The sequence below is a fragment of the Nicotiana attenuata genome, unplaced genomic scaffold (assembly GCF_001879085.1).
Source record: "Nicotiana attenuata strain UT unplaced genomic scaffold, NIATTr2, whole genome shotgun sequence".
Classification (NCBI taxonomy): Eukaryota; Viridiplantae; Streptophyta; class Magnoliopsida; order Solanales; family Solanaceae; genus Nicotiana; species Nicotiana attenuata.
The window spans coordinates 154,732-175,594 of NW_017671575.1; the positions used below are offsets into that span (position 1 = coordinate 154,732).

At 38.0% G+C, this 20,863-nt stretch overlaps 3 protein-coding genes across 6 annotated transcripts; 1 reads left to right on the plus strand and 2 right to left on the minus strand.

Moving 5' to 3' along the window:
• Positions 1-1,158: 1,158 nt before the first annotated feature.
• LOC109209068 (putative lipid phosphate phosphatase 3, chloroplastic) lies at positions 1,159-6,163 on the minus strand. Of its 4 annotated transcripts, none has more exons than XM_019372240.1 (9): positions 6,033-6,163; positions 4,624-4,704; positions 3,760-3,981; positions 3,554-3,641; positions 3,336-3,445; positions 3,144-3,234; positions 2,796-2,984; positions 2,645-2,704; positions 1,159-1,983 (listed from the first exon to the last, which is right to left on the minus strand). In XM_019372240.1, the coding sequence occupies exons 1-9, from the start codon at positions 6,138-6,140 to the stop codon at positions 1,769-1,771; spliced, it is 1,164 nt and encodes a 387-aa protein (XP_019227785.1). In that variant the 5' UTR covers positions 6,141-6,163; the 3' UTR covers positions 1,159-1,768. The 4 variants fall into 4 exon arrangements, with proteins under 4 accessions (XP_019227785.1, XP_019227783.1, XP_019227787.1 ...); XM_019372238.1 differs by having other exon boundaries at positions 3,760-3,984; XM_019372242.1 differs by having other exon boundaries at positions 6,025-6,111.
• A 4,348-nt stretch (positions 6,164-10,511) lies between these two features.
• On the plus strand, positions 10,512-13,529 carry LOC109209070. The gene is made up of 2 exons (XM_019372244.1): positions 10,512-11,504; positions 12,384-13,529. Exons 1-2 carry the CDS (start codon positions 10,726-10,728, stop codon positions 13,231-13,233), a joined length of 1,629 nt encoding a protein of 542 aa, XP_019227789.1. The 5' UTR covers positions 10,512-10,725; the 3' UTR covers positions 13,234-13,529.
• A 628-nt stretch (positions 13,530-14,157) lies between these two features.
• LOC109209069 (protein PLASTID MOVEMENT IMPAIRED 2) lies at positions 14,158-17,043 on the minus strand. The gene is made up of 2 exons (XM_019372243.1): positions 16,361-17,043; positions 14,158-16,247 (listed from the first exon to the last, which is right to left on the minus strand). The coding sequence occupies exons 1-2, from the start codon at positions 16,466-16,468 to the stop codon at positions 14,490-14,492; spliced, it is 1,866 nt and encodes a 621-aa protein (XP_019227788.1). The 5' UTR covers positions 16,469-17,043; the 3' UTR covers positions 14,158-14,489.
• Positions 17,044-20,863: the final 3,820 nt, after the last annotated feature.

The window sequence follows — 20,863 nt, forward strand, 5'->3', positions numbered from 1 at the left end:
CCCCCCCCCCCCCCCAATTACGTTGTATATCACTTAATATAAAGTGATAATAATAATGTGCATAAAAAATACTTATCTTCGTTCATTAATTTGGTGTAATATCATATATATTTTGACAGTTAGTTGGTTGCACCATTTCTTTTTCCCTTATCCTCATTTCCTTGGTCAACCTCCTCTTGGACCCCTTAAAAAAAAGCACATAAACTTTAGCCCTAGGTCAAAGCCAACCCAGTTTCAGTGAAGTGAATTGATTCCTATCCTTGAAAAAGAATGCAAGACAACACCCTTCGCCTCAATGGTTTTGCTTATCGGAAAGCGGAGGACACTTCCCTGTGGAAGTTGAAGGGCATTAATTTCAACGGGAAAAGGGGAAAACGTGAAGACAAGCGACTATCGGTAACAGAATTCATCCAGGAAAACAGCCGGAAAATAGAAGAAGCAACGTTAGGTCCAGGCGGCGGCTTAGGTATTGGTTGCGGCATCGGAGTGGGACTAGGAGTAGTCGGAGGTTTAGGTTTCGGTGGTTCAGAATGGAACCATCTCAAGACGGTTTTCGGTGTGGGAATGGGTTGTGGTGTTGGTATAGGTTTCGGGTATGGGCAGGGGATTGGTGTTGCTTATTCGTGGGAAGAATTTAAGTCTCGATTTTTCGAAGATTAAAGCAGTTCCAGAAAGCCCCTTGTAATTCGAATCTGATTTTCTTTTCTTTTCTTGTTGTGCTATTTTTTGGTTTGTACCTCTGTAGAATTGCTATCTCCAGTAGCTTTTGTTTTGTGTTCTCTCATTTGCATTTTAACTCCATTAGTAATTGTACAAGTGCTATTAGCAGCTCCTGGAATTCTATTTTGGAAGTATTTAAACAAGTTCATGTGATTGTACAAATTGATAATGGCAATTTTGTATAGAAAAGTTGAGATTTCAACTTCATTAGTGTTGAGAGGTTTGGTTGTAAATGGGCGAGACATGAACCAAATTTGAGTTGACCACGAAAAAAGACACTAAAGTGAGCTGACATCTAATGTTTACATTAACATTCTTACTTGCCATGCATCTACATTTTACATTCGGCAGGAAACAGCAACGAAAAGAGAAAGAAATTTCTTAACTGATCTCGACTCATTCCTCCCTTTTTTAATTGATTCAAATAAGTCAGAGAACTTTTTTAGAAAAAAAAGAAGAAGCTCATATTCCCTCTTTTCTATTCAATCAAAAACGTTTGTTCAAATAAAGAGAGAACCACTAGCCATCCTTGAGCCAAGTGAGAATTCTACATTTAATTCGCGCACCCTCGCATTGTCTATATCAATAAATCCTCCACTTTCAGCAGCAGAAAAATTGAAAGTATGATCCTTAGCAAACTGTCACCTATCATTATGCGTAAATTTTCACCTGCAGAAGAGAACATTGGCACAAACACTCAAAGTAAGTGTATTCGCCTTTGTTACAAACATCAGTTGGCACATTTTCGCGCTGTACACATACTTTCCCAAATTGCTATCAAAAGTTGCAGGTAGCAGTTTCATGTATCTCCCGATCTACTAATTCTGTACTACTAACTGGAATGGTACAACAATCAATCGAACAATAAGAAAAAAGAGACAATTCTTCACATTCTAGTATATGTGTAAGCATATGCCCTGCAATAAGAGTGGCAAGAGTGAAATCTAGTCCATCCAATGGAGCATATTCTGCACAAGAGGTCAGTTCTGCAAAATAACCTTGACTCGGACAGCATTTGTGTGAGGAATTCAAACTGCCTAAAGCTAAACTACCTTCTCCCAGATTCTAGATCTTCCACGGTTGGACCAGAATCCCCGGATAAAGAAATGCCCATACACGCATGGTGGTTTCTCTCATTGTGTTGACTTTCTACTTGAACCTCTGCACTCTGTGTATTATTTACATTGGCATTTACAGCATTTTCAGCTTGTGATGTTCTTTGGGACTCCTCCAGCACACGGAAGTAAGCGTAAGTTGCCCAGCCTAGAAGCACAAAATAGACAGACAATCAGAAACGACTAGAAAAATGAGGGGGGAAAACTAAAACCATCTTCATAGTACATAAATCCTCTCCATGGCCATATTCTGTTCCTCTACGGAAAACATAAACCAGAACCGTTTCACAGATCCATTCATTTGTAGGGAGGAAGCTGCCTTCTGTAATGTAGCTGGGCTGAACAGCAAGGCATTTTCCATGGTCTAGCAGTAGTGCATTCCTTAGACGATTCACAGGTTTATCAGTTCTTTGGATGTTGGAGAATAGGTTTACTTTCTTTTCAACCATAGGCTTAAAAGAGGCAATCATCATTACATTTTCCATAGGACATGATCCCTCAAGTCGCAGAGAGCTATTGAATGAGAGAATTAACCTCTTACCCGTGAGAGAATGAACTAACTATAGTCATATGCATATGTACAAATGAGTTTACAACTAAAGTAACACAAAAGCAAAAGTGGTAAGAACAACTCAGAATCATCAATTCTTCCTCCGAATCAATCACGGAATAAAAATTCAATAGAGTACTGTGAAGTGTGAAGGTTTCAACTTTTTACTGTGATACGCAGCACAAGTTTACCATGAAAGAGAAAGCTTCTGATATTCTATCAGAAAAAATTTCACACCACTGGAGGAATGAGAGCACACCTTGAACATGATATGGAGGTGGGAAAAACTGCAAATAGCATAATGCTGCAACTACAAGACCTGCAAAGGAAAATATCCTCAGATTTCATTATTGTCTCATGCAGTCTTAGTGTGAAGATAAAAACAACAAATAAAATCTAACAACACGCACCGATTAGACCTCCAGCAAACACATCCTGCCAGTGGTGCCAATAGTCATCCACCCGAGAAATGGCAACCAGAGATGCAAGCAGAAGCGGAAGTAACACAAGACACAGTTTTGCAACATGTCCTCTACGGTCAAAGACTTGTATCTTGCCAGATAAATAAAGTGACAGAAAGGTAAGACCAGCAAAGGACCCTGCAAGTTGATCCGAAATCCCCAAAGGTCAAGAAAACAAGAAAGAAACACCAAAGACACATTCTGAGGCGCTGTAAATTTCAAGTCTCTGTCTCTGCACATGCAATCTTTTCCCGTACAACGCATGAGAACATGTAATGAGACAAGCATTCTACTTACAGGAGGTATGCCCACTGGGAAAACTCTTATGCCCTTCCTTGACGACATTTTTATCACCATGGCATACAACATCTCCCCATTTATCGTAAACCTGTTGACCCATCAATATTTACTGATAGAATACTAATTTACGAGGGAGGAGCCTTAGTCTATAACTAGAAGTATGAAAATATAACCACCAAGGCAGCATACTTCTTTTCCATCTGGGAAACAGCGCCAGAAGAAGTCTGGCCTAGGCCGTCCAACTGCATCTTTTATGGCGTCTGTGATAACAGCTGTTATCAGAACAGAGAACAAGAGCCCTGCCATCACAACATAATCAGAGGATGACTACCAGAAAGCTTTTACATAAGCGAGAACATATATAAAGTATTACCACTAAAACTAGCCAAATCCAAAGAATAGCTTACCCAATATGGCATGATGAAGATCATAAACATCATTTCGCCGAAAATAAACTAGCAGAAAAACAACTATAGGCAACAGAACAGCATACACCTGATAACATTTGGAGATTGTGATATCCAAATATGAGGTAGTTTATTTGAAATGGAAAAGAAAATGAAAAATGAAGTAATTTTTGTAGCAACTGAATGAAAAATGAAGATCAACTCACTGGCACAGCCCACATAGGTACAGTGTTACTTTTTAGAGGATACTTGAGGTCTGTCATCATGTCTTTTCCAACAAACCGATAAAACGGATGGATAGCATTCAGAATGACAACTATGGCCAAAAGTAGTATTAAGATCAGCCAGTCATGCAAATGAGTCCTTGCCACCGTCATACCGTGAGACCTCACAGTATGTGACCCAAGCCGGGCACCCCTCATTCTGGCCTGCTAAGAACATGCAAAAGTAAGAACTTCAAGTATTTTTATAATATGATACCGATGACTTCTAACTTTGTCTAATTTTGTGATAAGCTGCATCTATAAACATAAGCTACTCTCATTTTCCGAATTGCAGAGCCGAAATAGTGATACTATTACTAAATTGGTTTAATAATTATGCGGTTAACACAATGACTAAAATGGCAAAGCAAGCATGACATGCCTAAAAAAAACTTAAGTATATTGGAAGCCCAAAAAGTAAATACATGACTCATGATCAATCTAAAATGAGTTGTGGCCTAAAAGACAGATGGAAGTTTGAACATAACATGCTTCCGATAAAACTATGGTACTTGTATAGTTCCAAGTGCATCTTGGAAAAATTAGCCAAAGTTCTTTTTGTCAGATTACAAGTAGCTGTACATGACTCATGATAGGTCACAGCATTGTCTAGTCTTCTGCGTTTGCAAATATCTTGCCCAAGTGTTCACAAAAATCAGGACCAACTCATCCCATATCCTTCCTTCATCTTATAGTCTTGTATCCAATATGTTACGGATGGAATAACTCGTGCCAGCTACTCATTTCCATCCAACCCCTTAACATAGCTCCTTTAAGCTTAGTACGTCAAATGTAAGAAATATATACCTGGTGTTTCTTGGGTGCTATCAGCGGCAGAAATAGTTGAGAAAATCCAGCAGAAGCTTCTGGCTTTTGACTTGATCCGTTCTGATTGAAAGCAAATAAATCAATCAATTGCCATGGTCAATTAAGTTGGAACTAAAATTTGTCATGTCTCATGAGCAGATGCGTATCAAAGATTTAAGCTCTATGGGTTCGGTTTTTAAGGTTTTTAGCATTGAACTCATTATACATTCAAAGTTATGGGTTCATATTTATTATTTGCTGCAATTGTAGCGGATTTTTAAATATAAATTTATGCTCCGCATCAAAGGTATTGGGTTCAGATGAATCTAATACCAGAAGGTTACATCCTCCTCTACTCATGAGTTACAAAACTAAAGCTCAATTACATCATAAGTAGTATTCTAGCATTCAGCTGTTGCAACTAGTACAGTCAATGGTCACACGTCACATGCTTATCTAAGACTTAAACTCAACCCATAAATATCTAGAAATAAGTGGCCTATTAATCAAATTAGAGGTGCAGTACATCAATAACATCATTAATCATACAACATGTAGAATGTCAGAGGCTTTTTCGCGGTCTAAGGTCTTGACATATTATGTGGTTAGTGCAGTTGCATCAATCATAAATTTTGCAAGGGCTGGATAACTTTTAGAACTTAAGGTGCTGAACTAATTCAGTACAGTCTTCACAGGAGAACAAGCCATAAAAAAGAACACACTTTATTTGGAAAGAAAGTATAAAAATGACATTACATCAGAAAGAGAGCTAAAACTGGGAAAGAACAGATTTTACTAAAGTCATCAACATTGCGAAGGCTAAAGCATTAAATCTTAACATCCGTCTCAGCCGCCGTTGCTTTTAAAAATGTACAATAAAATGGAAAAGCAGATATGCGTTGCACATAATCCCGACGGACCTTAGACTGCGAAAAGCCTCCGAAATTCTTGAAAAAGAAAACAGATCTCAAATCCCAGGACGGCATTGAGGAACCAAAGCAACCAAGGGGGGAAAATTAAAATTCGAAGAGGAAAAAACAACACTTGATCAAGGAAATAATAGTGAATCAAGACATTAATAAATAAGAGGACACTATTCACGACAGTGACAGTAAGAGCCAGATTCCACATGGGAAAAGCAGAAAAACACGTCCACACAATATGTAATAAATAAACCCCTTATCCACGCTGATTTGGAACAAATTAAGAAGTAGCAGTTGTCAGCAAGCACTAACAAAGTCAACCCAGAAAAGATACAAAAAAGAAATAAAAAGACAATGGAGACTCTCTGTTAAAATCAAAAGACAAATGGAAAAGTTTATGTTAAAACTTTTGACAGAACAAAACTACTGATGATGTGAACTAGCACGAACAACAATGGCAAAGAATCAGTGATGTGACCTATTTACCCAGCAGGTTGGAATCAAAGAAGGGATCCTTTTCTCTGGTGGGTCTGTCGAGTGTCGGTGGTCAGGTGTTGTCCTGCCGCGCTGTGGCTCTCTTATTTTTCCTTTCATTTCAAACGGGGTTAAGGGCTTTTTTTGGTAAGGTGTTTGTTTTGCTGATTTGTTACGTTGTCCAAAATCTTGAATGCCACGTTTGTTGCGTTACAATATTGTTGCCCTGCTGTCAACTATCATCCCTACCAATCTATGCTATTTTTGCTTAATAACAAATCGAATATTATTGATTTATTACAAATTCATACAAAATAATAACATTGACGAATATGTCACCTTATCAAATCGATTTGAGCTGTTTTGATATTTGATTCGATTTTTCAGAATTTCTCGAGCACTCTTAGTGATAGTACTTGTTTGGTTGATCACGAGTATTTATAAATATGAACTTCAATATATAAGATATAGGTGAAATATTGAAATACTGAGGAGTATTTCAAGTTAATAGCATACTTTTACTCGTAACTTTTTAACTTTCACACAAATGATCCAAGTTTTCAAGATACTTTCTTCAATTAACTTCAATTTTTCCTTGTAGTTTCACCAAAATATTGCCTAAACACGTGCAAAATAAATACTAAGGACCCATTTGTTCATAGAATATGTTTTTTTTAAAACGTGTATGTCCATGAAAATTTATAAGTTTTTGGAGATTTTTTGAAAATGAGTTTTTCAAAAACCAAAAAAAAATAGTTTTGATTACTTTTTCAAAATTTTTGGAAATTTTTCTTTTCCTACTCATAAAATTGCAATATTTTTTCAAGTGAAATGCATTTTCAAATATAATTTCAAATTTCAAATATCATCTTTCTGCTTAACTGTAAATATTAACTTTTTTCCAAATATTACAGTTGTTATGTCCGAAAACCTGCTAAAATTCAGCATTTAAAATAATAAAGGTATATGCCAAATGGTAATGTCCAATTAAAATTGATCACCTTAAAAATGAAAGGGTCAAAGTACTATAGTACTATACAACTAGACTCACTTTGGATCTCCCTCCCACTCCCACCCATGACGAGGAATTGACACATCAATCGATGAGTCAAAGATGCATATTTTTATGAACAATGAAGTGTACTGTTTTTTCCGGTTCAAAATAAGTAATTTTTTAGCTGTTTTCATATAGATTAAAAAATTCATCTTTTAACATTAATTAGCAATGAAATTGATCATATTAACATTTATTATCTCTTCACATAAATACTCCTAACACATACTCCAGTCTCCAACACTATTTACTTCAAGGGCAATGCAGAAAAAAAATAATTAATTCATTCTTGAAATCTAAAAAAATCACTTATTTTGGACCACAAAAAAAAAGGTCAAAAAATTACTTATTTTAGACCGGAGGGAATCCAAACTACAGCTCCTTTCTTCGACATGCCTGTTAGACTAACGACTTAACGACCATCTGTTAATTGTTAGGGCTAGGCTGACTACCTAACTAACTAACGATGCGAGAAATTGAATAAAAACAAAACATAAATGATTTTGAATGAACATAATATCAGTTGGAGAAACCCATTGTTTAATATTTTATGTTTTATTGCAAAGGATTACTTAAGTTGTCGATATCCCTATAATAGTTCGGAGTAACATAGATGACCATTTGAATACATGGACGACATCCTAGTAAGAAGGGGAAAAGTGAAGGAAATTTAAAAAAAAAAAAAATCATACTACTGAGTAAAGTTCATAATTATGAGCAATTAATTGGCAATATCAGTCCCTTTTAAGTAGTCTGATCGTCAAACGGATTGAGACAATAGGGTTCTACATAAATCCCTCTTGGCATATTTATATGCTATCGCTGTATTTAAATAAATTGACATGTTCAAATATTAGACATCAGACGTGGAAGGATAAGTTCCAATCTATCTATATTAGGAGTTGGATTTGCTCTTACAATACTATTTGCATCTATCACTTCATGTTAGATTACCTAATACGGTGATCTAGATATAGATTAATTCTGTTATCTTGATTACAATCGTATACTACTTATCAACATGCACTTGTTTATTCCATGAAGTAAATAGAGGGAGTAGTGGTAATTTTTTTACTTGGTGTTTGTTATCCACTTTAGGATTCTTTTAATTCGAATTCAAATTGGGAAATCTCACTATAAAAGCTGAAATTTTTAGGGTCGTTTGGTAGGGTTTATTAAGGAAAATAATATATGTATTAGCTTTGGTATTATTAATTTCGTGTTTGATATAGTAGTATTTTTCAGTCTATAGTATAACTAAATACAATATTATTTAGGGAAATTACCAGCTATGTCCATTTATAGGTAGCTCATTACAAAAATTGGCCATTGATAAAATATTACTAATATTAGCCAAATTAGCCAATTAGCTATTTGTAACAAAAAAATATCAAATCTTTGCTTTGTTTTGAGTGGGTGTTATTAGAATAGATTGGGCACAACTTAAGGAGCTTGAATCTCAGTTTTGGGATGATTTGGTGAAGTTTTGAGGTGGTTTGAATTGAAAATTCGAAGTAAAAGCTGAACATGAAAAAAAAATGATATTTGTATCACACTATGTATCATTTGTGGATCACATATGTATCATATTTGTATCAATTGTGTATCACATGTATATCCATGTATACCTGTGTGTGAGATACATAGTGATACATGTTTGATACATGTGTCGCAGAAGACTTTTTTGAACTCGATTTAATTATGAATTTTGATACAAGACCACTCCAAATCACCTCCAATCTTTCTCAAATTTTGTATATTGACTTATCTATATATTTTCAATGAATTTCAACTATACCCATTGAAAAATTTCCTTTTTTGTTTAGATTTTTGGAATATTTGTATAGATTTTTGTATTTCATCACCTTATTTGCTACCCCGTCCATGAAATTTCTTTTCCGTCTTGTATCTAATGTTGCTAATCACACTTAAAAATATGGAAGGTGATTTTTGCATGTGATTCTTTGGTAAGTCTATGACTAATGACTAGAGGTTGGTAAGTTGAGATTTATTTGGGACATTTGTGTAAGTTTTCCTATTAGTTATACACCATATTCAATACTATTCATATACATGACAATATCATAACTTTTAATACATAAAATAAAAACAAAGATGCCCTTTCAAAACCTTTTCCAAGCGTGTGGAATGTATTTTTGTAACAAAATAATGTTTTAAAAAAAATTATGCAATGAGTATTTAAGAGGGCGCAGGAGTAGGAGGTGGGTCATGTTCCCATAAAACAATGTGCGCGTCAAAGGCAAACCATGTCACTGTGTTAGCGTTTGGCCATAGATCCCAAATTTATTTTGAAAAATCTGATTTGGGTGAAGTTTGGTTTGAAGATGAAAATGTGTTTGGACATACGTTTTCAAAACATGTTTTCCAACTTTATTCTGAAAAAACATGTATATAATTCCCAAGTTTTGGGATTTTGGCCCAAATTCAGCTCAATAGCTGATTTTGGAATTTGAAATTTTTGATTTGGGATTTGGCCAAAATATGAACAAAATTTATGGCCAAACATGAGTTTTGAAAATAAATCTCAAATTTGTTTTGACAAAATTTATGGCCAAACGGGTCCTATAATTACGTCCGCCTTCAGCCATGTCACCCTGTCTTTTGTAGTTTCATCAGTTCAACTACTGAATATTTTATTATTAATTCTTTTTTGCTACTACTCTTTCCAAGGATGAATCTTTAGACATCGTACTCTGTTTATTACCCCAACACATGAATTTGCCAGCTATTTCATATGCGCATGCCAACTCAGATTTCACTGCATCATTACTCACTTTCCCCTTTTTCCTTTTTCTTTTACATGTTTGACAGTAATTTCTCTTAATTATTTATTTTCCTTACTTACTTGGTCTCATTTATGTGACCGGACTTAGGAGTATCATTTACTTTGACATGGAACTACTGTAATTAGTTATATCTTTCAAATGAAGTATAAAATTTATATATTCCCATGTTTTAATTTATAAAAAATTATATAAGATGATATACCAACAAATTACTGTCAACTATTTTGAATTATTTCAAATAAAACCAACATCATATAAACTGAAACAAATAAATATTATCTTACCCTTTTGACCGGTCAACTGACCCGAAATGTTAACATTTGACTGAAATTTAGCTTTCTATTTGGAGTTTAGTCTGCTTGAACTTTATAATTAGGTATTAAGGGCCGTTTCGGTTGGTAAATAAGTTATTCAATAATTAATTGTTTTGAAATTAGTTATCATATCCTTCCAGAGATAAAAAATACTATAATAATGGGATTAATTATATCCCAACCAAATACGAAATAAATTCATTTTAAATTTAATTCCGAGATTAATTATTCCTTATTCCTCGTACCAATGAGCTTATATTCCATTGTTACAGCATTTTTTTTCTTGAAGTTTAGGACAAAAAGTTGGAGGGAAGCACCTTTCCTTTAGATCTTTTATTTTGATTGATGAGGCGTTTGAACGTTATTATCAGAAGAAATCTAAAGATTACATTGCTCTTTCGAAAAGGGAAAAAAAGAAAGAAAAAAAGCAAAAAGGTTTCCTTCTAAAGCCACCAAAATAAAATCCCATTCTTCCTCTCTCACGCTTTGTTGCCAAACATACCAGATCCCCCGCCACCATTTACGCCTAAATGGACCCACCTCCGCCGTCTACCACCACGGATTCCCTCTTGGACCTGCCACCTCTTCCCACTTCCACCACCAAGGTCCGCCTTTTATGCAGCTACGGTGGGCATATAGTTCAACGTCCCCACGATAAATCCCTCTGCTACGCCGGCGGTGACAACCGTGTCGTCTCCGTTGACCGTCGTACCACCGCCGCGTCCCTTTCCGCCCTTACTGCCCATCTTTCCCGTTCCCTTTACGGCAACCGTCCGTTTTATCTCAAATACCAGCTTCCTAACGAGGAACTTGACTCTCTTATCTCTGTCACAACCGATGAGGACTTACAGAACATGCTTGAGGAACACGATAGGATCACCTGTGGCTCTGTTACATCTTCCCGTATCAGGTTATTTCTCTTTCCTGTAAAGCCTGAATCCTTAGGCTCGGCTTTACTTGATTCTAAAGCGGATTCTTGGTTCTCCGATGCTTTGAATAATACCCGGATTGCTAGAAGGGGCCAATCTACTGATTCCGGTTTTGTGAATGAGCTTATCGGGTTTGAAAATATGGGTGGGTCTAATTCTGCAGAGGGTCAGGGTGAAAATTTGAGTGCCAAGCAAGGATTGGAGCTTGGGGGTGGTTCAGTGCCTGAGTCTTTGGTTTTGGAGACTAGCTCATCTTTTGGTTCGACCAGTTCTTCCATTTCAATGTCTAATTTGCCTGCTATTGGAGTTCAATCCGAGGATGGTGGTGCCAATTTGCAGGACAAAAGGGTTAGAGTGCCCTCATCAGCTTCACTAGAGAGGTATTACTGTTTTCTTTTTCTTTTTTCTTTTTGATGTTATCTTGTTATGCTATTGGAGTCGTTTAGAGTATCTAGGTTAACAAAAGTTTAGATCTTTGGTTGACCTAGTGGTCTGATGGGCTGAATTTTGCGCCCAATACCTATGATGTACAAGTAGTTTCATTTCAGTTGACTTCTACTTTGCCTGGTGAAAATGGAAGAGATGTGTTGGGATGGATGGAATCACTTCACCCTTAGTCAGTCTCGGGTTCAAGCCATGGGAATGGAGAAATTCCTAGTGGGGAATGCTTTCTCCTAGTATACCCTATGTGGCTAAATCCGGATTAGTCGGGCCAATGGTACCAGATAAGAGATAATAAGGTGCTGAAAAACATATTGATTTATATTCTTCACTTTCCAGTCACCCCCTTCTCCCAAAAAGAAAAATAGAAAGAAAATAACTCCCAAAAAGAAAAAAACGATTGCTTTGGCGTGTAATCTAGGCTGTCAGGCTGCTTGTGTGGTTACTGTAGTCGTATGAGTTGACAGTCTGCACTTCCCTGAATTGCTTTTGTTCAATCTATTCACTCTAATAAGTCTTAGTCTTTTCCTCTTTATTACTCCAATTAAGGGCCTTCTAATGTTCTCTTGAGCTTTTGAATCTATCTGTTCAAGACAGTGTTGGCTTTTTTATTGATTTCTTGCTGGGAATACACTAATGAAAAGAGGAAAAGAAAAGAAGGCAATAGTCTTCAATTCGGAAGCTAGATCACTTGGGACCTTACACGGAGTATAAGATGCATGGATTTATTTGGATCTGGATCCTTATTCCTTACCTTCGGTTATACTTATCGCCTCTAATCTGTACTTATGGGCTTCATCTATGGTTTATTTCCACAGTGATAACAGTGTTGGAAGTACTAGTTTTCAACCAAAAGTTGGGATTCACCAAGAGCCACTTGTTCAAGTTGTGTCCAGTATGGCCTCACATAGTCTTATCGAAGTAGAAGGCTCCATGGCAAATCCCTCTCTCATTCAGACGCCAAAAATGGTTCAGGTTTCTGGTTATCAATTACCTCAGACATTGGATGGGAAGCAGCCGCAACAAGGCATGCAATATGTTCATGGTGGTGCCTGTTATGTACCACACTATCCTAGCGGTCCACTGCCAGTATCATCCTGTTATCCGTTTTATCAGCTTCCCATGCAGCAGCCACAACAAAGTCCTTATCCAATGAATCAACAATACCCAATATACTTAGTTCCAGTGCAGCCAATGCAATCCCAGAGTATGCCGGTGCAGCCAAACATTAATCATACAGCAGTGATTGGCCCCAATCGCCCCCCCTTGCATCCACAAAGTGTCATGAGCCCTCCATCAATAGTTTATAAGGAGGTTATGACGGCTCAATCAGTACCTGAGTTGGGTTCTAAAGTTTATACAACAGTCCCAGCAGCAACACCACCCATTAGTGCACCTTGTCAAAGTCAGCAACACTATACTGCCCCTCCTGAGCCACAGCTTGGTTCCCAACCTATCTTAACTGCATCAGTTCCTGCTGCAAATGAAGCAAATGAGATTGAGGATGATCTTGCATACAGTCAGATATATAAGTCTCAGCCTCCTCCACCCTCGTTCATTTCCCAGTGCCAAACCATTACAAAGGGGGCGGCAGTATTACTTTCAGAGTCTTCAATGCAGCTGCACAGTAACAATGTGATGAACCAGGCACCATCACATCCTCAGTGAGGCTGTGAAAAGAAGAGCAAAAGTTTTGATAGTGGTTCATCTTTTCTTATAGTTCACAACTTTTAAAATTTATTCTTTCATCTTGTTTGAGGCACATAAACCATAAGTTTTTCTTGTGCAATTTGTTTGTCTCTTTATATAATATTTGGTAGTATTTCCCATACTCTGAGCGCATCCCAACCAAAAAAAAAAAAGAAAGAACAAAAAAAAAAGAAGGAAATTTAGAAATTGGTGGACTGAAAGTTTTGGTTTGTATGTGTCATGATATATTTGATGAATAATAGTGTTTTTATTTACCATCAGTGTTTTGTTTGATAATGGGTAACTCTTGACTCTCAGCTGTTGCGTGCTAAGTGAATAGTCATCTGATAATTGAGTTGTTACCTGATTAATGTCTCTAAGAATACTGAGAGTGTTAAGCGTACTTCTTTGCGGTCCTTAATGTGGTGCTCTTACTCAAGAATGTAGTTGCGCTGATTTCGATGTTCTTTCTTAGTGTATTCCTTTTTGCAAGTTGTGTAACTTACTGGATTCAGCACGAAACCAAATGATACTATTCTGTAGTTCAGAACTTAAAAACTGATTGTTCTTCAAAAGCCCTACTAAATCCTCATCTACAAGCCCCAGCTTGTGTCTCTCTCTTTGTTCCTTATTGGGGTTTTTTGGGAGCACCATGCTATCGAAGTCTTATCTTTTGGACAAGATGCAAGTGATTGCACACGAAGCATGGTTTGGTTTAGTTCTGTGTGATATATTCCTCCTTTTGAAATAACTGTCTGTGCTGTGTATCACGAGAACAAGAGGGCATATATGCGTGTATGAGTCAAGAAAGATTGTTTACTTGCAAAATTTATCTTTTAAGAAATGTTTCAGAAGTTGCGAATGGAGCACCAAGCTGCTGGCTTTGAGGAACTTTGCTGCTAATAACAACAAGTTTCCTTGGTGGATTTGAACTAAAATTTGCATTTTTGTCCAAATGATAGGAACAACAGTAAAACAAGTAAAATTGGGTGATGTTGGTTTCGATGTGAAGACTGTGAAGTTTCTCACTCTCTTGGAGCACATTCCCTAAGAGTATTCTCAATTGAATTTCCTTGAGGGCATCCTTCTTATTATCGCTCTAACAAAACAAAATCAGGACGAACAAGCTATCCATCAGAGAAGACATTCAGAGACTAACAGCACAAGGATTTAGTGGGACATGATCTCATGCATCAGAAAACTTTGGCAAGTATTTGCTGCTGCAATAATATAGCTTACAGGTTCTCATCATTGCTCTTGCTATTAAATAACTTAGCTATGTTTGGCATTACCTTTCTTCTTCTCCTAACCGCGAAGGAAGCCGCTCTAGGTGTTCGAGGTGCAGGAGATGTTGACTTTCTGAACTTAACTCGTCTTGCTGGTGTCATTTTTCCACTTATTGAAGTGGCTTTTGTACGTAAACCGTTCTGAGATTGTTCCAGGTTTGTTTCGTTTATCTCCTCCCACTTCTGCAACTGCATATCAACCAGTATCTTTGCAGAAGGTGAATACTCCATTTTCGGGCCATTTTGCTCTTCTTCCATTTTAAGCTCTTGGATTTCCTCTCTGATGACCTCTGTCTTCATTGAGATCTCCTTTTCACTGGCTTGCAAAGCTTTTATCCAAGCCTGAGCTGCTGCTACTTTTTTATGCGCAATTTCAACTGCCTGTGCTGCACGCCCCGTCAAGTACTCATACTCAAATCTTGAAATAGTTATTGAGCTGCCCTTTGAAGCTGATGCCCTACTTTTCACTGTAATCTCAACAAGCCTCTTTAAATTGTTTAGGACAGTAGCTTCTGATAATTTGATGGTTTCAAGCTCTTGTATTGCAGCTTCCCATTTTTCCTCGGCCAAGAGTGTTTCAGATTCTGTTTTCTGAATTTCTTCTTTGACTTTTGCAGCTTCCTCAGATGCTGTCACCCTTTCTTTCTCAGCTTCTTCAGCTTCATTTCTCAACTGTTCAAGAGTGAGGGATAAACTTGAAGCAATAGAGCTTGCTTTTCCTTCATTGTCTGATGCAGCTTCCAGTTTAGCCTTTGCCCTCAGAAGCTTTGCGTTCAGGTTCTGAATCGTCAAGTCTGCTTTGTTTCCTTTTTTCTTTAACCGAGCTGATTCCTCAGAGATGCGTCTGAGCTCATTCCTCACGATGTCCATTGAAGCCATAAACTCAAAGCTGCCTCTTTTAATGGAAGCTAATTCCTGCTTTGCTGTCTCCAAGTCTTCTTTCAATGACTGCAACAAAGATAAGTCTTTTTCCAGGAAATCAGATTGGATCATCAAGCTCTCGCTTTTCTGAATCCATCTGTCCATTTCCTTAACTTGCTTCAATTCATTTTCCAAAACTTGGACATCTGAAGTTGTCAAGGTCAGCTTTTCTCGTAGCTCTTCTGATCTCTGGATTTCTTGGACCATGTCATTCATTTTCTTCCTGTTCTCCTCCATTGCTGCTGAATGTTTCTCGGCGTCTTCCCTTCTTTGAGCTTCAATTGCTCTGAATTCTTTAATGGCCTCTATTCGAGCCAACTCAACTAGCACAAGCTCTTCATTAAGTTCCTCAACCTCCTTCCTTAATGCATCTACTTTGCTTGAAAAAGATTGCATTTTCAAACTAGAGGCTTCTATTTCTTGCTCTGCTCTTCTTTTTTCTTCTAACATGGAAGCCATATCTTGTTTAAGCTTAATCAGTTGTTCTTTTGCATTTCCCAACTCTGTTGTTACTTTGGAATTCTGAGTATTCTGAGGGTTGCTAATGGCCATCCCCCAATTTCCTCCTCTTTTTTCCGTCTTTAGTTTCTCCAAGTCTTGATTTCTGACATTTAGTCTTGAATTTAACTCTTCTATCTGTGAAGTTAGCTCTTTCACCATCTTTTTTGCGTCCAAAAGCTCAGATTCTGCTTGGGCTTTTTCTGCCTCTGCAACTTTTCTGGTCTCACCGAGTCGCCCCATGTCCCTTCTTGCTATGTGAAGTTGGCTAGTTCTTGGATATGGTTTCTGATTGAGTATGCAAGATTAAGGTTAGTTCACAAAGAAATACCCAAATGATGCATATTTAGTCTTCATATAATATAGGTGACCGGTGAATGTGAAAATATAGAGCATAATACCTCTAAAGACTTCATAATTGAGGATTGGTTCAGTGCAGAATTTCCTTCAAGAACCTTTCCTTTATACAAATTAATGGCTGCTTTAACTGAACCTAAGCTCTCTTCCATGTAATTCTTGTCCTTCCCTTTTCAACTTCTCTACAATTTGCATGAGCAGAAAACTCCCACCTTAGATGAAGCTCTGGCTATGTGATCAACTCTTCTGCTAAGGCTGTTGAAACCAAGACGTTAGAATCTTCATACATGGTAATAGTTGAAGGAAAAGGCTTAGGAAATGGTTTATCAGTGAGATGATGGAATTGCCAGTTGGAGCAGGTGTTATGAGCTCCATAAAAAAAAAGCCATGAAAAAAATAAGAAGATGGATAAAGTTGTTGACGATTGGCTGCTGTTACAAGCAAAAATCTTGTCTTTTCCTGAAGGGAGGCCCAACTACCAATCCACTGGCAGAAAATGATAGAAACTTTCTTTTATTCTTCTTCTTTTTTTTTTTTCTTCTTCTTATTATAATCCTTTAACCCAAAAGTTTGAGAAGTTAATGCAATATGCATTTGAATGTCGGTGGATGTTTCTTTTTTTTCTTTTTTTGTTTTTTGGGTGGAGAAAATGAGAAAATTGTTCTTCAAGTCGTGGCGTTTGTCTTGTCACGTATTCCTTGCCTTGTTGCACATCAAAAGGTCCACATGAAGATAAATGACTCTTCTACATTCATAGCATGAGAAATAAAATTAATAGCTTGTTTGGTCAAGCTTTTAAAATCAGCTTATTTTGATAAGTGTGTTTTTTTAAAAAAATTCAAAAAAAATATTTTGGTGAGAAGCAATTTATTTTTGGCTACTTAATTTGAAAAACACTTTTGAGCAGGAATTATTTTGCCAAACTTTTAAGAAAGTGCTTCTAGTCTGTCTGGCCAAGCTTCTAAAAGTAGCTTATTTTGAAAATTATTTGTCTCAGAAGTGCTTTTAAAAAAATACTTTTGGTAAGAAGCAGTTTGTGTTTGATTAATTAATTTGAAAAATACTCTTGCGCAGTAATTAGTGTTTGGACAAACTTCTAAAAAGTGTTTCTAAATGTATTTTCCTCAAAAATGCGTTTCAAAAAAGTATTTTTTAGAAGATACTTACTTTTTTAACTTTCAAAAACTGATTCTACTCAAAAGCACTTTTTTCCTTTTAAAAGCTTGGCCAAACACCTTAATGTTGAAAAAAAGTACTTTTGATTAAAAAAAATACTTTTGGCCAAAAAGAAGCTTGGCCAAACAGGTTATAAGTGTATTTTTCTAGAAAGTACTTTTAGAGATAAGTTACATTTTCCTGCTTCTCAAACACGTTTACTGTTCCCTTCTAAAAGATTTATCAAACACCTTAAAAAGCACTTCGAAAAAGAAAAAAACAATCTTGACCCTAAAAAGGCTTGGCCAGATAGGTTATAAGTGGACTCATATCTGTACGGGTCGAAATCTGACCAAACAGGAATCTGCGTGAAGAGGAACGACAAAAAGTCACTTGGGCCGAAGTCGTATTCGTATAATGCTATAGCGACAAGCACCTCGGCCACGACTGAGGTCGTGTACTCAGAATGCTTGTACGATGAATTGGTTGTTACAACATTTCAGAGGGTCAATCTGTAATACAGTTAAATAACTTAGGTACTCTGGCTAATGACCGTTGTGTAAATGAGAATACTTAATATATATACTAAGTGAGAGAACTAAGAAAGGGGGAGGATTCTCACAAATCACAGACTACTTCACTAACAGGGGATGGGAATAGGAGAATCCATCTCGAAGACGAGAGAAGGTTCAGCACTTTGCTATTCATCTTCTGTAGCCATCGTAATGGAATAAATAAAGATATACCCCGTGATCATTAATGGTGATTTCTTTCCTTCTTCTTTATTTTACATTATGGATTAACGATGTCGAGAATAAATGTAAGCTCATCATATACATTAATTTTTTTTCCATTATCTTGATGAGGTCATGAGCTTAATCTTACTCAACTCTTCTTATTTATCCTCCATTAATCTAGAGTTAATTATCTTTGGCTAGGATTTACTCCTTATCCTTTCTTTAAATTGGTTTAACTAAAAGGGCTTAACACTTTTTGGTCAAACAATTTGGCGCCGTCTATGGGAATTTTCTAGTCAAAGCCTTAGTTCCCTCTAGATCCAAACATGGTCTTAGCTCTATCTCCCATTCGGTGAAGTTTCACCTTTTCATTACGAATGTCGACTTGCGAAACCGGTCGGTAAACCCCCGAAACCGCCAAACCAACCAAGGATAAATCCTTACGCGAAACCGGAGTTATGCATGGTTTACACACGAAAACTGCGCTGCGCCACAGCAGCAACCCTGATGCATTGTGAACATGAGCCATCATAGGGGGACTACAACTATGCATACCAAACGCGTCTGTAATCCCATTTCCAGGTTAGTACCCAACGCCTCCTACATCCTGCGCATATCGCCTTCCCTCCCACTATATGAGACGATGCTTGTTGTGTAATTTACTGATTAAAATACTCCTCGTCTGTATGTTTGTGGTATTACATTTCTGCCATCTTTGCGCGCTCGGGACTGACGAACTGTGACTTGAACTCGAGACCCCAATGGGTGAAGTGGATCGTTCACCCACGAAGTGCTAAAGCTCAACCGGTGACGAGGCTGAGCGTAAGGCCGAATCCAACATCAGGTCGGAAACTAGTATCAGAATACAAAACAAGGCGAGCCGCCCCGCGGCACGATCCCTAGTTCATTGCCAAACGAGGGAACTCCCCAGGTCCAAAGAGCGCAACGGTCAAGGGAAACGTGGCCAATCCCCTTCATTCATCAACTAAACAGCCGACCAAGGTAACAGATTATTCCATGTGCTTCTAACCCGCTATTCCTTCTTAAAAAAAAAGAAGAAAGAAGTGGAACAGAGAACAGGGACGTCCTCCCAAATACGCGAACGAAGGATAACCGACATACAGGCTCTAAATTCCTCCTTATGGCGAACGACCAAATCGATAAAACCCTCTACACCGTACCATATTACGAATAACAGACAAATGGCTCAGAACAAGCCAGCATCATTAAGAAGCAATCTCCATAGCCTGGGACTGGGAAATGAGCCCATGGAACGTACAATCTCCTCAATACAGGCATAACATGAACACGAAAAGCTTGCCCGTATGCTCGCCATGGCGATGCTACGCCAATTCAGCCGACTATATACTACGAGTCATGTCCGAATGTTCAAATTAATCGAGCCCCAAGGTGCCCAGAAGCCCAAGCAATAAGTTCATAGCCCGTCCCGTCAACGCTCTCTCCAGGCCGAGCAATGAAGGGACTAGATAGACTGGACTCACCCCAACACATGCATAAACGATGCAGCAACGAATAATATTCTCCAATAAAAACAAGGCAGCATGCAACATTCTTACCACTCCACCGAGCCCACACACCGCCAGGCGAAAGTGAAATTCGACCTCGTTCGAATCAACAAGCCAAAGTTCGACCTCGCTCGAACTCATAACGGGTTACAACTTGACCTCGCTCGAATTTACACCCTTATGGCCCCCGGCCATCGCCAAGCGAAAGTGAAATTCGACCTCGTTCGAATCAACAAGCCAAAGTTCGACCTCGCTCGAACTCATAATGGGTTACAACTCGACCTCGCTCGAATTTATACCATTATGGCCCCCGGCCATCGCTAAGTGAAAGTGAAATTCGACCTCGTTTGAATAAACAAGCCAAAGTTCGACCTCGCTCGAACTCATAACGGGTTACAATTCGACCTCGCTCGAATTTGCACCCTTACGGCCCCCGGCCATCGCCAAAAAATTCGATTTTCATTCAAGCTAATTAAGTTCGACCTCGCTCGAACTAACGAAGTAAGGTTCGACCTCGCTCGAACTAACAAAGTAAGGTTCAACCCCGTTCGAACTAATGAGAAGAGATCCGACCTTGCTCGAATCAGCAAGCTAAACTTGACCTCATTCGAATTCCCAACTAAAAATCAGGGACTCTTCATGGGAAAATCTGAAGATCTTTCTAAAAAAAAAGGATGAATGAGAAAGAAAGTCTGAGATGTGAAACCAAAGGCAAACCAACTATCTTATTCAGAAGATATACATACACGACATCGTCTTACAAAAGGCCAAAAGTGGGCCCCCGTAAAAAGAAAAACAAGCAACAAAAAAAAAGAAGAGCTAAGTACAAAAAAGCTACAAAAACTTCACTCGGCCTCATCTCCACCACCGCCCTCATCAGCGTTGTCATTATCAGAAGAGAGCCCATCTTCGATCTCCGCACCCCCACCGGCCTCCGATGTCGCAGGGTCAGAACCGCAGCAAGACGAGCCTCGCATGCCTTAACCCGAGCATCTTCAAAAGTGGCCTCAGGAACGCTCCCTGACGCCCAAAAACCCTTATATATATCTCGTTGGGCCTCAGCATGGACCCATAACTCGTACAAATGGCCGACGATAGCAACAGAGGCGGATTCTTGAGGGGGGGGGGG

What these genes read in the sequence shown, in the direction of transcription:
- LOC109209068 (XM_019372238.1), bottom strand. Translation starts at nt 6,140, where the DNA reads ATGAAAGGAAAAATAAGAGAGCCACAGCGCGGCAGGACAACACCTGAC. An exon ending in CTTTGATTCCAACCTGCTGG is followed by an intron (nt 4,705 to 6,032) that starts GTAAATAGGTCA and finishes GCTTTCAATCAG; the next exon opens with AACGGATCAAGTCAAAAGCC. An exon ending in TCCCAGTGGGCATACCTCCT is followed by an intron (nt 2,985 to 3,143) that starts GTAAGTAGAATG and finishes ATCAACTTGCAG; the next exon opens with GGTCCTTTGCTGGTCTTACC.
- LOC109209070 (XM_019372244.1), top strand. Translation starts at nt 10,726, where the DNA reads ATGGACCCACCTCCGCCGTCTACCACCACGGATTCCCTCTTGGACCTG. An exon ending in TCATCAGCTTCACTAGAGAG is followed by an intron (nt 11,505 to 12,383) that starts GTATTACTGTTT and finishes TTATTTCCACAG; the next exon opens with TGATAACAGTGTTGGAAGTA.
- LOC109209069 (XM_019372243.1), bottom strand. Translation starts at nt 16,468, where the DNA reads ATGGAAGAGAGCTTAGGTTCAGTTAAAGCAGCCATTAATTTGTATAAA. An exon ending in CAATTATGAAGTCTTTAGAG is followed by an intron (nt 16,248 to 16,360) that starts GTATTATGCTCT and finishes ATACTCAATCAG; the next exon opens with AAACCATATCCAAGAACTAG.